The 17,992-nt window shown below is 41.5% G+C and overlaps 1 protein-coding gene across 1 annotated transcript in view; it reads left to right on the forward strand.

Annotated features, from left to right (window-relative positions):
- Positions 1-17,992, forward strand: part of BEND7 (BEN domain containing 7) — a 54,655-nt gene that overhangs the window by 16,403 nt on the left and 20,260 nt on the right. The window contains exon 4 of the mRNA XM_023530330.1: positions 2,513-2,738. Within this exon, the coding sequence (XP_023386098.1) occupies positions 2,513-2,738 (226 nt within the window). The remainder of the gene's footprint in view (positions 1-2,512; positions 2,739-17,992) is intronic.

A 17,992-nucleotide genomic window follows, 5' to 3' on the forward strand; every position in this document is an offset into this window, starting at 1 on the left:
GTCCCTGTCCTTTGGGAACTCAGCTCCTTGAGTCAGCACAGGTCCTGTTACAGGACTGGGGTACTGAACCACTGCACGCAGACTTTCAAACCCACTCCCTCATTTACACAGGGACAAAAGATCTCTAAATCAATACTAGTCATCTCGAATGAGTTCCTACATCACGTTTTGTATATTCTGACAAATATCTATTGGGCACTAACTGGGCATTTGGCACCCTGAATACAAAGTAGTGCACATGCTGACGAGAAATACAACCAACTGACTGAACAAATACAGTGTGAAAAGGGCCATAAATGTAGCTCATATAAAATACTATGAGTGTGTGAGGAAGGCGTGGCTAGTTTTGCCTGGTGGCTAATTCAGGTCAGGGGCCCAGGTCCTATGAGACGAGTCCGAGGGGAGGTTCTGGGAGTCTCTGGTCAGGTGGCCGAGCGTTGAGCACCTGTGTGATGATGTCAGAACCCAGCAGAGACATGTGAATGAGACAGGCCGGTGTCTTTCCCTTTCCTCTCTTGCACATTTAAAAAGCTTCTCTACCTCCCTAGACTCCCAAGTAGCTGTGAGTAGCTGTGAGTAGCTGCTTCCGTAGACAGCGACTCTTTTTCATGGCTTTCACGTAATACAGAAGCACTTAGCAAAAATCTGTGATCAGTTCATTTAGAAGAAAAGGTCTAAATGCAGATATAAGATGTGCAAAATAAAATCTGGTAATGAATAAAAAACTTCATCTTAGATTATGATGGTAAAATCCTTTCAATCCTAATATTTCTGCGTTGACTCATTCAGCAAATGCGCAGCGAGTGTCCGGTGTATGCCAGCTTCTGTTCTGAGAGCTGTGGGGACAGCCCCTGGCTTGCACCAGCCTCCTCTGCCGACCTTTACCAGCAGCGAGATGCAAAAGCCAGGGACGATCTGGCAGCATTGTTTTCATAGTGATATTTACCAAGCATTCAAAGACCACAAGCTGAATGGCACAGTGAAGCGGAGAAATGAGATGACTTTCTGGACCATCCAGTCGAGAATTCCGCTGGGGAGGGACAGTGTCCAGACTCCTCCCCACACCATCTGAATAATTTAAGGCCTTCTCCGAGCCACTTCACTCTGAGCATAGTGTGCTAGGCATTCTGAGAAGCAACAGGACAAACAAAATAATAATTCCTATTCTCTTCAGAAGAAAAACTAATCCCGAGTCCTCATATTTCTCATATGATTTCAAAAATCTAAAGTAATGCCAGGTTTGCAGAGTGATAAATACGATAACCAAGAATAAGCTTTAATAGGTTTTCTTCTGACCTTTTTTTCCTAATTAAAAGTTTACCAAATTGCATTTCTTCCTATTAAAGTTATTATTTTAAAGTCATGTTATGATCAACAGTAAATGGCGATTTAGATTATGACTAAGAACTTTTATGTATTCGGCAAGAATTTATTGAGTGCCTACTATGTGCCAGGCCCTAGAGATACGAAGTCTGAGTTCCAGGCGTCAGGAAAGGCTGCAATCTAACCAATAATGACAATGCAGTATAACAAATACAGTCAAATAAGTCAAATAAATAGCGGTGACCAAGAGCACCCAGCCGCCCGCTTCAAAAGGAAGGAGTTAGGAAGGGCTTTGAAAAGAAAATGATGTGAGCTGGGTGGAAAGATGAAAAGGCGAGTTGTAAACATCCACGGCATGATGACAGAGAGTGTATCATCAGTGTGTGAGCACATACGGTGGAGTCCAGGCTGAAAGGCACCTTACAGGTCTGTCCGATCCCGCGTCCCAGTCATGAAATCCATGACAGGGAGGGGCTGTGACTAGTGTCTTGGTTTTCCAGGGGTGCTCTGGAGTATAACTTCAGATTCCTCCCCAAAGTAGGGGTCGGGGTGGATTTAAACTTGCCTGGGGCACCTTCTCGTCATTTTTATTTTATGTATTAATTTACAGAAGTTTTCATTAGAGAGAAAAATACAGTTCCATAGCGAAAAACCACTGGCCTAGTACAAAGAGCATGAGACCTGTGGGAGAATCCCATATTTTTGTCCTTAGGCAAATGAAATGAAATTGTTTAATGTAGGAGAAAGTGATCTGTCCATTGTAATGTCCTGATTAGATTTAAGTTACTTTTAAGTCGTTTGGGCCTGAGTTCCTTCATTTAAAAAATGAGGGTATTTCACCCAAAGTCTCCTCCAGTTTGAAAATTATATGATTTTATGATTATCCAGCTTTCTCTTGACTGTTTCCAGGGACAAGAATGCTTTTTCAGTATACTCCTTTCCACTGGTGTTGACGAGACAACATTGGCATGGGAGCATCTTGTTTTGTGAATTCTAACTAGTAGTTGGTTTTGTAAATGGCAAATGCTGGCACACAAAGCTGAGACTGTATGCTTTGCAGGCTGTGGACATTCCTAGTCATGTTTGTTTTTTTTTTTTTTTGGTGGTGGTTGTTTTTTAATCGCACATATGCCCAAAGTCAAATGCTTCAAATCTTGCTTTTAATGAAATATTTATGTTTTTTTGGTAGCCAGAAGTGCAACTTGCTGAAGGCTTTGATGTGTTTATGCCTAAATCTCAGCTGGACTCTATATTGTCAAACTACACTCGCTCAGGAAGCCTTCTGTTTAGAAAACTGGTGTGTGCATTTTTTGATGACAAGACTTTGGCTAACTCCTTACCCAATGGGAAGAGGAAAAGAGGACTCAATGACAACCGGAAAGGACTAGACCAAAATATTGTGGGTGCAATAAAAGGTTGGTCTGCATCATTTCATTTTATGGGTTCTCTGTTGAGCTTTGCTTCATTCCATAAAGATGCAGCTGAAATTGTAGTAAACTGAGGAGAGGCTCATTTAATTGGCCGTTGGCAGTTTACCCATGGCTTTGGGGTGTGGGCTCTGTAACTCACCACCCCAAATACCACTAGAATTCGGTGTTACAAGGTGATGTTCATTTGTTAATATTATAATTTAAGAGCCAGTGTGATCCACTGCAGAACCAAAAAGAAGTTTTTCTTAATTGATTTTAAAAGTGAAGGTATTTTTCCTCTCAGTAATTTCTAACTAAGAGTTTCATCAAAATATGATTTTGACTTAAATTTGTAGTCATAAATAAGAATAAAGCTATGATGCTTTTTAAAAAAATAATAAAGTAAAACAGTTCTCTCCATAGGTCAGCCGTTGCTTTAGCAGGTCATTGCTTCTAAAGACATTTTAAATGTAAGCGAACCCACTGTGAAGCCAAACCCTGTGCATCCCCAGACACTCTCGGCCACCTCTGCTTCCCTGGCTCTGTGACATGGGGTTGTGGAAGTCACGTGCAAAGACCACGGGTCCCTCCCCCATAATGCCTGTGAACCTGGGTCTGAATTGCCACTGCATTACAGTAGCCAGGCAGGTGCATCTGTATGTAGATCTTCATTTATGTTCAGTGTCGCATCCCAGACCGATCTCTTAATTTTAAAATGTCCTTACTGAGACTCTGATAAATGTTATTTTAGGCATTAGAAGTATATAAGTGTTATTTTGAAAAAGAATATAAATGAATTCTCACATGTAAACACAACTGCATAAAGATGAAATTGTGGATCACTTAGCGTCACTGACCAGGAAGCTCCTCGCTGCCTCAGTTCCTACGTTTTGGGCTCGAGGACAAGGGCTGGACACAGAGTCTCCCTCCCACCCCTAGGCCCCATTATCCTGCAGAAGGAGCAAGTGAACTTAATAGTGCTTTAAAGGGTACTCGGAAACCCACGATTAACTTTACAAAATAATATGATTTTTAAATGGCGTCGGCAAGTACCAGATACCCTTTGTTCATGGCCAGCGGGACACGAGCCTTCATTAGCAGATAATGTTTCATTCTCCAGCAGAATTTTTTTCACTTAAAGCGACAGCCGAGTTGTACTAAATAAGAAAAGCTACAGAGATACCACAGTCGGTGTCATTTCTGAAAAGAATGATTCAGCCTGAAGTGACACTAAAAACAAGATTACAGAATTTGAAAAATGGTCAATGATGTAACTAGGACTTGCTGAAGTGAAGAAGGGTCCCATTCCAATTAAATATGGCTGGGCCTTCTGGAGACAGGAAGGTCAAGGCTGATGGCGCTTTGCATGGCTGAAGCTTTTAAACACACTGAAAAGCAGCCAGGATTTGTTTTAATTTTCTTTTTTTCAGGATGGTATATTAAGATTATGAAAGTGTCTAGAAATTGGGGAACCATAAATGACCAGGTTCCAATTTAATAACAATAGAAGAGTTATCCTAATAATAAATGGTACTGAAATATATCATTACAAGTAGGCCAATATGGGTTTATTGTACCGTTTTCAGTCTAGACTGGACATTATACAATAGTTTGAAAAAGTGTATCACACACAGAAATAGGGACGATGCCTTAATTCTTCACGGCCCTACTTTTTTGCTAGAAATAAATACGGCAATTAGTCTTCTGCTCCCAGCACATAATAAAGCAGATTATTCAAATGAAAGAACTCAGATTTTCTATACACTTCTTATTCTGTTGAATTAAATCTGCATTAAAATTCTTTCAGAACAACAAAATAACTATAAGACAGAAATCTACCAATAAGCCACAAACAACCTAAATCAACAAATATTGTATATTCACTTGTTTTCTCGCAGTGTTTATTCATAGACATTTTTATTTTTTCCTGATTACAAAAATAATATATGCTTGTAAAAATTCCAAACCATATAAAAAGTATACAAAGCTGAAAGGTCTCCATAATTCCACTCTTCAGAGGTTATTGTGTACTTTCCTCTAATCTTTACTTAAAGTATGAATGTGGTATCAGGTTTGTCTTTCTTTTAAGAACATTCTCTTCATACTGGTCAGCCAACATTTTTCCTGATTTATTGATAATTTCTCATAAGCACCTTGAGGACAAGCTTTGTCTTAAACATGTTTTATTACCCGTCGTACTTTACTGAGAATTTTACACAGAGTAGGGTTTCCGTAAATATACGTTGGGTGAGTGAATAGACATAGGCTTTTATTTTTCATCTTGTCTTTGGTCTTAGTTTGTTGCCCTGATGGGTCCAGTAAAACACGTCCATCCCCATGTCTTCTCACGACTCATTTGGAATGATCAATGTCAAATGTTGTTATAAATTTCTTTCCACTTAATAAAATGCCAGTGATAGCGAAAAATGGAAACCAAATGTGAATATAAATTTGAATACACTTCTTTTAATTTCCTAATACTTTCTTCCTTTACACCTCATACTTTCATTCACTAAAAGTTTATTAACCCACATACTGCAATTAAAGTGGTTTTTGGAATTAGCTATTAATTGAAAGTCTTTTAGAATAACTATATCCTGTTTATCTTGCTACCGGTAGAGATAAAAAAGAGAAATTTATTTCCCTAACCCAGGTCCTTTGAGCAATCCGGGAAAGTGATAAAATGGTTTCTTTCTACATAAAAGTGGCAAAGCTACTCACGTTTCTGCTGTCTACCACATACTTTGAAAAGATTTTGCAGATATTAAATATTTAGTCTTTCTCCGTCTTTTAGGGGATAGTGCACCAATACTACATTAACGTGAAAAGTTCTACAACCTAGGAATATACAAAGACTGGTCGATTTTATAAAATCTTAGGGGTAAAAATAACAGCGGGGTCTGGATTTTGTTCAAAGTGATTAGGCTGGTTAAGAAAACAATGGGGAAAAGGTGAATAAAAACCTGTAAAATGCTTATAAATAGGAACAGAAATAGACTGAAAAAGGAAAGAGTTTATTGTGTGATTATTAACAAGGTCATTGCTTCTAAAGACATTTTAAATGTAAGCGAACCCACTGTGAAGCCAAACCCTGTGCATCCCCAGACACTCTCGGCCACCTCTGCTTCCCTGGCTCTGTGACATGGGGTTGTGGGAGTCACGTGCAAAGACCACGGGTCCCTCCCCCATAATGCCTGTGAACCTGGGTCTGAATTGCCACTGCATTACAGTAGCCAGGCAGGTGCATCTGTATGTAGATCTTCATTTATGTTCAGTGTCGCATCCCAGACCGATCTCTTAATTTTAAAATGTCCTTACTGAGACTCTGATAAATGTTATTTTAGGCATTAGAAGTATATAAGTGTTATTTTGAAAAAGAATATAAATGAATTCTCACATGTAAACACAACTGCATAAAGATGAAATTGTGGATCACTTAGCGTCACTGACCAGGAAGCTCCTCGCTGCCTCAGTTCCTATGTTTTGGGCTCGAGGACAAGGGCTGGACACAGAGTCTCCCTCCCACCCCTAGGCCCCATTATCCTGCAGAAGGAGCAAGTGAACTTAATAGTGCTTTAAAGGGTACTCGGAAACCCACGATTAACTTTACAAAATAATATGATTTTTAAATGGCGTCGGCAAGTACCAGATACCCTTTGTTCATGGCCAGCGGGACACGAGCCTTCATTAGCAGATAATGTTTCATTCTCCAGCAGAATTTTTTTCACTTAAAGCGACAGCCGAGTTGTACTAAATAAGAAAAGCTACAGAGATACCACAGTCGGTGTCATTTCTGAAAAGAATGATTCAGCCTGAAGTGACACTAAAAACAAGATTACAGAATTTGAAAAATGGTCAATGATGTAACTAGGACTTGCTGAAGTGAAGAAGGGTCCCATTCCAATTAAATATGGCTGGGCCTTCTGGAGACAGGAAGGTCAAGGCTGATGGCGCTTTGCATGGCTGAAGCTTTTAAACACACTGAAAAGCAGCCAGGATTTGTTTTAATTTTCTTTTTTTCAGGATGGTATATTAAGATTATGAAAGTGTCTAGAAATTGGGGAACCATAAATGACCAGGTTCCAATTTAATAACAATAGAAGAGTTATCCTAATAATAAATGGTACTGAAATATATCATTACAAGTAGGCCAATATGGGTTTATTGTACCGTTTTCAGTCTAGACTGGACATTATACAATAGTTTGAAAAAGTGTATCACACACAGAAATAGGGACGATGCCTTAATTCTTCACGGCCCTACTTTTTTGCTAGAAATAAATACGGCAATTAGTCTTCTGCTCCCAGCACATAATAAAGCAGATTATTCAAATGAAAGAACTCAGATTTTCTATACACTTCTTATTCTGTTGAATTAAATCTGCATTAAAATTCTTTCAGAACAACAAAATAACTATAAGACAGAAATCTACCAATAAGCCACAAACAACCTAAATCAACAAATATTGTATATTCACTTGTTTTCTCGCAGTGTTTATTCATAGACATTTTTATTTTTTCCTGATTACAAAAATAATATATGCTTGTAAAAATTCCAAACCATATAAAAAGTATACAAAGCTGAAAGGTCTCCATAATTCCACTCTTCAGAGGTTATTGTGTACTTTCCTCTAATCTTTACTTAAAGTATGAATGTGGTATCAGGTTTGTCTTTCTTTTAAGAACATTCTCTTCATACTGGTCAGCCAACATTTTTCCTGATTTATTGATAATTTCTCATAAGCACCTTGAGGACAAGCTTTGTCTTAAACATGTTTTATTACCCGTCGTACTTTACTGAGAATTTTACACAGAGTAGGGTTTCCGTAAATATACGTTGGGTGAGTGAATAGACATAGGCTTTTATTTTTCATCTTGTCTTTGGTCTTAGTTTGTTGCCCTGATGGGTCCAGTAAAACACGTCCATCCCCATGTCTTCTCACGACTCATTTGGAATGATCAATGTCAAATGTTGTTATAAATTTCTTTCCACTTAATAAAATGCCAGTGATAGCGAAAAATGGAAACCAAATGTGAATATAAATTTGAATACACTTCTTTTAATTTCCTAATACTTTCTTCCTTTACACCTCATACTTTCATTCACTAAAAGTTTATTAACCCACATACTGCAATTAAAGTGGTTTTTGGAATTAGCTATTAATTGAAAGTCTTTTAGAATAACTATATCCTGTTTATCTTGCTACCGGTAGAGATAAAAAAGAGAAATTTATTTCCCTAACCCAGGTCCTTTGAGCAATCCGGGAAAGTGATAAAATGGTTTCTTTCTACATAAAAGTGGCAAAGCTACTCACGTTTCTGCTGTCTACCACATACTTTGAAAAGATTTTGCAGATATTAAATATTTAGTCTTTCTCCGTCTTTTAGGGGATAGTGCACCAATACTACATTAACGTGAAAAGTTCTACAACCTAGGAATATACAAAGACTGGTCGATTTTATAAAATCTTAGGGGTAAAAATAACAGCGGGGTCTGGATTTTGTTCAAAGTGATTAGGCTGGTTAAGAAAACAATGGGGAAAAGGTGAATAAAAACCTGTAAAATGCTTATAAATAGGAACAGAAATAGACTAAAAAAGGAAAGAGTTTATTGTGTGATTATTAACAAAGCTCTTTGTAGTGATAATTAATATTCCCCGTGACAGGATCTTGAAAATAAAATATAAGCTTCTTTGTAGAGATCACATTTTTCACAGTCTTAAGCTCACACTTACTGATAAACTCATTAAAAATCCATTTGTAGGTACGACCCAAGGATCCTTAGTTAGAAACACACCTGGACACTTTGAGCTTGACTCAGAGAAGCAATGTGTGGTCTTAGGTCTCGGTGCTGAGGATAGTGTAGCATCTTGGATTTGATTCAGAGTTGATTTCACACAGAGTGGAGGCTAGCACCCCGTTATGCCCTCCTCCCTTCATGCTGTGCCAGCTGAAGACCGTCTGGGTCTTGATATCACACACCAGGAGACCAGGAGTGTGACTCAGTGAGAGCCGTCTGACTATTGACAGAATCGGTGGATCTCTGAATGCTCCTCAGAAAGTGTAGTTGCAGCAAAGCTTCGTAGTGATTAGCTGAGAAAGTTTTATTACTATCAAACTATACTAGGTTCTTCAATCCTCTTGCATTCAAGGGAATTTACATACGCCTGTCAAGTGAGAACTAGTCGATGGCTCTTAATTTTACTCCAGGCAGCACATGCTTGCCACACACACTGCTGCTCTCCTGGGAGGCAGTCAGGGTGACGGTCTGCCAAGACAGACACCAGGGATTAGAACAGCTCCAGGAGGCAACACTCCTTGGTCGGTGGCACCCCAAAAACTGAACTATACTTTTTATAAGATTAGAAGGCGTATTTGACACCCCCCTTTCACAGGCTCTGCTGAACTGACCACCAAAACTTCTGAATTCTTTCTAGCAGCTCTAGAGACTTGCAGGGTCTATATTTGTCATGTTAGAATACCTTTATTTTCCGTTTTTATTGTACATCATCATTCATTTCCGTGGAATTTAATCAAGAAAATTAGCTGTTTTCTATTTGATCTCACATAGACTTAAATGGCCGGGGGTATAATTTACGTCTGATTTATTATTTATTTCTTGATAGTAACCTCTGGGTTTTCTCAGAACCCTCTGTAAGAACAAGGCTGAAATATCAGCTTGTATTTGAATACCCTTACAATGTTGATGATTTTATTCTCACTTATAGGTGAGAAAATTGAGGCTATGAGAAATTAAGTAAACTTACTTAACTCAAACAGCTAGTGAGTGGTAGAGCAGGATGGCTCTAACCCCAGGCTCCTCCGACCCCAAAGCCACTGCCTGGCACCCCTCATTCCTTTTACGAGGAACATTTGAAAAGGGAAAGAGAAAGGTGTCCCAACTTTAAGTTTCTATCTTAAAATTTACCATTTGGGATTCCTTATAAATTCTACTAGGAAGACTGACATACTAATTATTTAAAGGGACCAGGGGGTTGTTGTGTATGCAAAGCATACTCAGTGAATTTTGGGGTAAAGTACAGCTGCACCCCAGTTTATTTACTAGCTTCAAGAGCAGGGCTTCCATTGAAGACAATGAGAACCAGGGTGCAAAAGAGAGGTGTGATTTCTTCCCAAGGGAAAGAGACACTTCTGAGACTCTTCCAGGACAGAGGCCTGCCAAGGAAGAGCTTGAAAGTCACCTTGCATGTAAGCAGTCTCTCAGAGGATGTAAATTAGATTCTAGTTTAAGTGTTCGGCAGTTGGAACCCATCGATGAATGCTTTAACTCAAGGATCCTTTTGGAAAATGAATAATCATTGTCAACTTCTCTGTCCATATTTTTACATATAAGATCAGCTTAAAACAGGATAGAAATGCATAATATGTAACAACAAAGTAATATATGACAACTATACAATGACGCGAGATATATAGTTTGCCTCTCAGCTCTGTTTGTAGCTGTTACCTAATTGTGGTTGTTTGTGTCTTCCCACTTCTTACGGTGGTCCAGTGACAGATAGGTGATGTCGAATCTTGGCCATTCAATGCGAAGAGCGTTATAAGTTCAGCCCCTTTCACAGTGGTTCTCATACTCTAATGTGCCTCAGAATTACCTGAGCTATTGGTTCAAAATCCAGATTTGTGGGTCCCATCCTCAGAGATGGATTCCACAGATGTAAAGTGGTACCAGAAATCTGACTTTTGAGCAAGCGCCTGCAGGTGACTGACGTGGGTCATTTTCAGGCCACCTTGAAAAGCAGTGCCATCCAGCTCCTGATCCTAACGAGGCATGACCTGCGTGGGCGGCATAGGGCAGCCCTCCTGTGAAACGGTCTCCTTCCACTGTTCCTTAAGTGCACCCCACTTTCTGAAGGCTGCCCTACTTCTCTCCTGGAGCAAATGAGGAGATAGCGTGTGCCAGCGGCCCTCATCCTCTGAACCTCTGGGGCTTAAAATGATTTTTTCCGTCGTGTCACACAAGGGTCCTGGTTTCAGACATGCCCGCCGTGACTTACCAGGACGTGACCGGGTAACCACCACCTTCACCAAGGTGGACGGAAGGCGTTCCAGACGTCGGCACAACCCTGACAGATGGATCACCAAACAAATGCCCCGTGGTCTTCCACTCAGCCTTATCGTGACAGCCTGAACAAAACGGACTCTCCATTCTCACGCGCTCCCGGCCGGTCTCCCTAACTGCACATTTGAACCCCTTGTTCAGCCAACTTTCTTCACCAAACCATGTGATACAGAAGACAATGCATGAGTCACGAGTGCGCCAGCAGGGTCACAGTATTTTCGTGGACCTCGCAAACTTAATTCATCAGCTTGAAATCTCTATTCACAACACCGACGTTTATCGCCCGCCCACCATGCGTCAGGAACTGGTGGCACGAAGCTGAATAAGGCATGGCCCCTGGCCTGAAGGAGTGTGCAGTCTATGACATGCAGACAATGCGCCCTAACCCAGAACCAGACTCCCAGGTAGGATAAAGTAATTGTCAAGTGCCCGGTATTGAGTGGAGGGGGACAGCACAGGGGACGTAGATCCTCTTAAGAGAAAGCCTCACAGAGTAGGTGACGTCTGAACTAGACCTTGAAGAATGAGCAGTGTATCAAATGCAAAAGGAATGGAAAAGGCTAACCATAGAATAAGTTGAATAAAGTCTATTCTAAGTGATGGACCGGGAGTCCTTACCAACCTGTTTATCTTTAAGTGTTAAACTTGTAAATATAAATGCCAATGAAATGGACTCAAATATAGTTCCCCTCCAGGGGCTTTCGGCCAGAATAATGCTTCTTAAAGTGGCTTCTGAAAGCTTCCTAGTCCCCATCCCAGACCTAATGAATCAGAACCTTGGAGGTTGGGCCCACAGCGAGTTGAAAGACTGTCTCTGTTTTGTCAAACTGGTCTTCCCTAAGCTCAAAAAAAGGAATTTTATCTTTCTCAAAATTATAGATCCATCTTCTTGCTACATAAGAAGCAAATGGAAATATGGAGAAATTTGTTAAGAAGAAAATTGTGGCTTTTATTGATCTTTCTTTGGCCTATCATATAATGGACGGGAACTAGTTGTGAGTTAACTTGCAAGAATTCAACTCTAACTCCCAGTTACTGAATTCTTACAAAACCCGCATTTTAACAGCACTGTTACAGTTGACAAAAACAGCCTCCTGTCAAAAGAGATCGTTTCTATAGCACGGACAGGGCCACTGCGGCATGACTGTGCCTCGCACATTGTGGGTGACCTTCCTGTTGTGGACATTGTCGATGGGTGTATTTATTGTGACAGTTTTCTGGCAGAAGCAGGCACAATGCCCTGGGGCAGGGGCACCTGTGTGATTTGCACGATGGCAGCACATGTGCGAGCCTTGGCCCTGAACACAGAAGGCAGCGTCTCCTTTCCCTTTAAGTCCCTACATCGTTTGGCCAATCTAAGATGCTCACCGGCATCTTAAGGTAATGCCACATTTCTCCTCTTTCCTTTTGCATTGTAGGGAAGCAGAATTATATAATATGTCCAGAACTGGCCAGATTACATTTCTCATAGCTTTCCTCCTAGACCTGTAGCTGGTGCCAGTAATCTGGCAAGTGTTTCGATCCCACAGATTTTAACTGTCTCATACAAGGAATGCATCAAAAGTCTGAGAGACTCAAGAATCGAAATTTGCTTATATTTCTGCCCCAAAAGTGTGTATGCAAATTATCATGGAACATTTGTAGTCACCGTCATACTATGGACTAATGGCAAACCCACAAAGTAAGGATATGTGTCAGCCATTAAGAAAACCCCTTAAAAAGCCATAGACCATCACTTAATATTGAACTGAAAGCTCCATTGATTCTGGCTGCCTTTAAGACATCTTTACAAGAGCGAGCATGGCTGCACCTATCCTATCAGAAGCACCTAGAAAAGAGAAACGTGTCTCTAGGAACTAGTCAGGTATTCCCCTGACTGCCCTCCCTACAGTCAGAGCTTCTGTTACGGTGACCGTTCTTTCCCAGGTTCTTTCTCGCCTCCGGCTCTCGGTTTGACTTGGACACCTCCCCATGGCCGACTCCTGGTACTTCTCAGAACCTTGGCCTCCCCTCATCCCAGAGTAAATCCCATCTTGGTTATTTTAAGTACGCCCCTCCCCCCACCTCTTTGTGACCACGCACACCCCTTTGAATCAGCTTGGCCTTGGACAGCTAGGTGGGGACAAACCCTGCTTGGAAATTCAGACAGGTGGCTGGCACTGGAGACTCAGACACGCAGGGCATTCCAAGTTCATCACAGGGCTCGAGGCCTGGCCTGGCCTTTGTCTAGAGTCCAGTGTAGTCCAACTTACGCACAAATTCTATCACCTGAATGGCGACACAGGGCTTCTAACATTAACACCCGCTTTATTTTAAATAACAACCACATTATTTTTGACAGAAACGTCAACATTCTCCTCCTTGGCAAGTTCGAAGGCTCGGGATCACCATCGATGCCTTTTTTTCCTTTGCCACTAATCTCATGTACCCCCACCCTGTCGACGCTCTCTGACCTCCCTCGCTCATGCATGGCCCTTCACCTTCCACACCATGCTAGTCCCGCCGTGCATCACCTTGTCTGAGAAGTTCTGCAAAAAACTTTTCTTGAGCTATAACTGACGTATTATATTAGCTTCGGGTATACGGCATAATGATTTGGTATTTGTGTGTATTTCAAAGTGATCACCATGATAAGCCTATTTAAGCATCACCATATCCATCACCATAAAACACTCTAAATATCCTCCCCGCCCCTCAGTTTACCCTTCTTGTTCATACTGTGTACTAACAGCCAGGTAACACTTGCAGAACAAAATCGTGTGACGTTTTCCTACCTAACTCCTCTTTGCCCCTGAAATCAAGTCCACACTCTGGCCTTTTCCATACTTCCCGTAACTTGATCTCTCTCTCCTGGCAACTGTGTTTCCCAGGGCTCCTCCCAGGGGAAGCAGCCCAGCTGACACCATCCCTCAGGCATCGCAGACTCTTCCTGAGCTTTGAGTTACACCATGTTCCCCAAGGCTCCAGTGCTCTCCTCTCTCGTTCTAGACAAATCCAGTTCATTCTTTATTATGGTCCAAACCAAGTCTCGCCACCTCTACCACGAGACTCTCCCGATGCCCTAGCCTTCGTCGATTTCCCCTTTCACTCAGTTCTGATAGTGCATGTTACCCTTAATAGTCCAGCAATAAACCTTAACCCTGTGCTTTGCTATTCGGGGCTTATGTGGAGGATGACTATATCATTTGCGTCCCAAACTGGGACACTTTTGAGAGTGAAAACGACGCTGTTAATTATTTCACTGGGAAAACGGGCATTTTGAACTGTCCCAGGCAAATCAGAATATATGGTCATCCTATTTGTGTTTGGACAGCTTCTCTTCCCAACAAGACTGTAAGCTCCTATAGGGCAGAGGCCATGTTCTGTATTTGACTTGCGTATTCTTTGGCATGCCACACGGTGCCACTCGCATAACTAACAATCGATAAATACAAGAAGGAAGGAAAGAGGGATGGAAGCAATCAGGCAGTTTATCTTCACTGAAAAAGATGGTTTCTTAAAAATCAAAACTCAGCTCGACTAGGTTGGACGCATACAGGGCACAAATAACAAGATAACCACACAGCTTCTCTATGACAAGTTGGAAGAAGGCAGCTGAAATTCAAGAACGTGGAATATAAGTTTGAAGATCAGAAGAAACAACAGCAACCGGCAGATCAGGTGGTACACAGCACTCAAGGAGGGTACAGATCTTGGCCATCAATCAGAACACCAAAGGGATCCCAAATGTAAAACCCAATTTGTATTCGGTGGGGGCTCTGAAAGCACTGATTATTGTTAATTATCAAAGAGCAACCCACACAATGTGCACGACGAAAGGTAATAAACCGCTGCCTCTGAGGCATCGCCCCTGTCCTGCGTCCCAGCGTCTTCCCCTTGATGTCCACTGCACAAGAGCCAGAGGTCAGTGGTGGCAGGGACGGGGCAAGTGTGCCACCCCGATGACCTGATCCCCGGGGGCGAGCCCCCCGTCACCACTGCTGCTCTCCTGACTCACGGCTCTGTTCCTCCAGCCCTGACCGCCTCCGAATGCGGGTGGCCGTGAGGGACGGGTGGCACCTGAGCTCCTGAGTGCGTCCTACCTTACTCTGGTACTGAGCGTTACTCCAGACTTCCCGGCTAACGGGTGAACTCCTCCCTCACAGAGTGACTTTGAAAATTCTTATGCCAAGAAACTCTAGCTTTAAAAGCTGAGGGAAAACAATACTTTCTCATCCACTTACATGAAGAACAGGAGAACACGGCGCGGGCTGGGCGCGTGCTGGGCGCGTGCTGGGCGCGTGCTGGGCGGCTGGCTGCTCGGGCACGGAGCAGCTCTCGCGTGCGTGCGCTTCGGTGCCGCTCGCCCAGCTCTGTGAGCGGATGAGTCCCGGCCTTTAAAATTTTATTTTGCTTGAGTCTCAGTTCCCGATCTGTGAAATAAATGAGTTGTACTAGTTCCAAAATGCCTTCCAAGTAGCATGTCTATAAATCTATGATTTTGAAACATGTCTCTTTGCCAAAAAAGGGGTAAACAGTAAGACACCATTACATCGAAGCTTGTTATCGCCCGGATCTTAATATTGAGCAGACGTAATTTATTCCCTTGAAATATACCAAACAGACAAACGTATGTTGTAGCTCAGCTACCCAAAGGAGGGCATCCATCACTTTCCTAATAGCTGTATTATAAATGAGCTCTGCTGTGGGCTTTCTTAAATCAAAATAAATTAAAATTAACCTTGTTTAATCTGAGAGACCACTAAAGGCACTTTCTTTTAGACAGAGATGCCTTAGTAGCAAAAAACGAACAACGTCAGACAAGGGGTGTTGTTTCCCTCCAGACAAGTCTGGCCTCAAATCTTTGAGGATCGCTGTGCTTAAACAAGCTTGTTCAAACCTCAAAATCCCACCAGTTCAGGAATCATGAAAGGAGCATTGTGGGTGTGGATTTACTCCTGACTGCCATTTAAGATCTTGAAACATTACCCCCTCTTGAAAAAAAATTTTAAAGGTATGGGTTGGCTAAATTTTAAAGTCTCTTCCAGTTCAGAAATTCTACAATTTAGTAATTTCCATCCAGATTCTCAGAAGTAATCCCATAGAATGAAATAAATATGGCTGGGAATCAATGTTATGGATATCTAAGGCCCTTTTCATTACAACAACCAAGAGTGACAGTCACAAGGCTTGGCACTAAGAGACAGAGTACTCGGTGGTCATCGTGGTCAGCTTTTACTCTGCTTGACTGCCCTGCAGTCTCCTGCATACGCAATTCAGTGGGATATTCTAATTTCATCCGTAAATACATTATTGTGTGCATTACTGTATTTCCTTAACTTTAATTTTAATTTAAAGATTTAACTTTGGGGCGCATTAGTTGAACTCCGCTAAATCTTACTGTTAAATCTGAAATGAATTTCAGGGCTCGGTATATTTCAAGACCTGTGGCTGTTTACTGAAGAAATTCTTCCTTCGGTCCTTTCAAGTGAAGTCACAGAGCAGAGAAAGAAAAGATCCTCAGGTCTGTCCTTTCACGAACCGTACATCTGTGCTGCCTGTTATGTGCCAGCGATGGACGAGAGAGCTGGGATCTCCGCCCTCGCTATTGCTAGGTTTATAATCTAGATGATCACTAGACATTATTATTTAAAAACCACTGGTTAACAAACTCAGGGTGGCCTTGCCTGAGAAGGTCACATTTCAGCTGAGACTTGAAGGAGGATGGCCTCATGTCTTCACCCTGTCGCTCCCAGCTCTTTTAAAGATAGCTTTTGGTGCTTATCCCAGCAGAGAGTATATGTAAGGAGTAGAGTTGACATCCGGTCAGTGTCGACATTTTCGCGGCATCATCCTGGGAGAAATTTTCTGATTCGAAGAATGGCATTTGTCCCCATTCGCAGCAGTCTTTAGGTCAGAAGTGGAAATAATCACATTCCTCTTTGTCCTGAGTATGTTGAAGACATTTTCCAAGATGCGTTTTCTCTCCTCCTTACCAGTGTGATTTAAGAGACGTTCTATTTATTTCATGCCCCTCTCCTTTATTGTTTTTTTAAGAATCAAATGTTTCTCTTCTTTTTTCTCTCTCCCTCCTGCTCCGGAGTAACCTGAAGTTGATGTGAATCTTTCCCATTTGTGTTTTTCTGTTTTGCTGCTGAAGTGTGTATCCATAAATCACATTTACGAATCTACATACACAGCCTCATACTGTACTTTTGCAACTTTGTGTCTTTGTTTTCTCCAGGATTTATCTCACTTATTCATTTAACTGCTAACCGTTATATAAGTAAAGCAATTTCTTTCTCCAGTCTCCTATGAAGAGACAGGTTGCTTCTCCTTTCTCAAAATCACCTATGGCAGCAGTCACCTTCGTGTTCCCTGGGCTCACGAGTGACAGTTTCTCTAGGGTATGCACCAGGGAGTGGAACTGAGTCACGGATGTAAGCATTGTCAGCTTCAGTGAGTGTTGCCAAGTGGTTCTCTAAAGTGACCGATAACATTCATCAATTCACCGGCAATGTTTAAGAAATCCTGTTTTTCCTTGTTCTTGCCAACGTCTGGTGTTAACAGACTTTAAGTTTTGCCAGTCTGATTGGTCTCAGATGGCACCTCAGGGTTCCCTGATTATCAGTGAGGTTGACCATCATTTCATATTTATTACTATTTGGTTAGTTTCCTCTGTGAATTTCCATCCATTTCCAATTTTCCCATGAGGTGGTTGTGTTCTTATTGACTTATTTGAATTCTTTTTTTTCAGTTCTATGTGTTATAAATATTTGCTTTTATTTTTCAACTTGTGAAAACTTTGCATATGATCTCTTTTAGCATACCAAAGTTTAGATAACCAGATAAGTTATTTTATGCTTTGCGCCTATTTTAAGAAATTCACCATACCTTGAGAATATGATGATATTTCTCTTAATTTTCTTCCAACGGAATTTTAAAGTTTTATCTTTTCTGTTTAGATCTTTCATCTCCTTGGAATTTACTTTTGCCGAAAGGGAGGGAGGGACTTAATTTGTTTTTCTCTATGGGTAGTCCGTCATTCTAACACATGTCAACACTTGGTATTTTATCTACCTCTGAGCCAAAACTATACAGCTTTCCTGAATTTGGCGTCATAATAATGCCTGTTCTTCCTGACATCTCCTCGGCCGTGTCCTCCTTACTCGCCTTTCCCTAGTCCTCTGCTTCCAATT

Source organism: Pteropus vampyrus, unplaced genomic scaffold (assembly GCF_000151845.1).
Source record: "Pteropus vampyrus isolate Shadow unplaced genomic scaffold, Pvam_2.0 Scaffold49, whole genome shotgun sequence".
Classification (NCBI taxonomy): domain Eukaryota; kingdom Metazoa; phylum Chordata; class Mammalia; order Chiroptera; family Pteropodidae; genus Pteropus; species Pteropus vampyrus.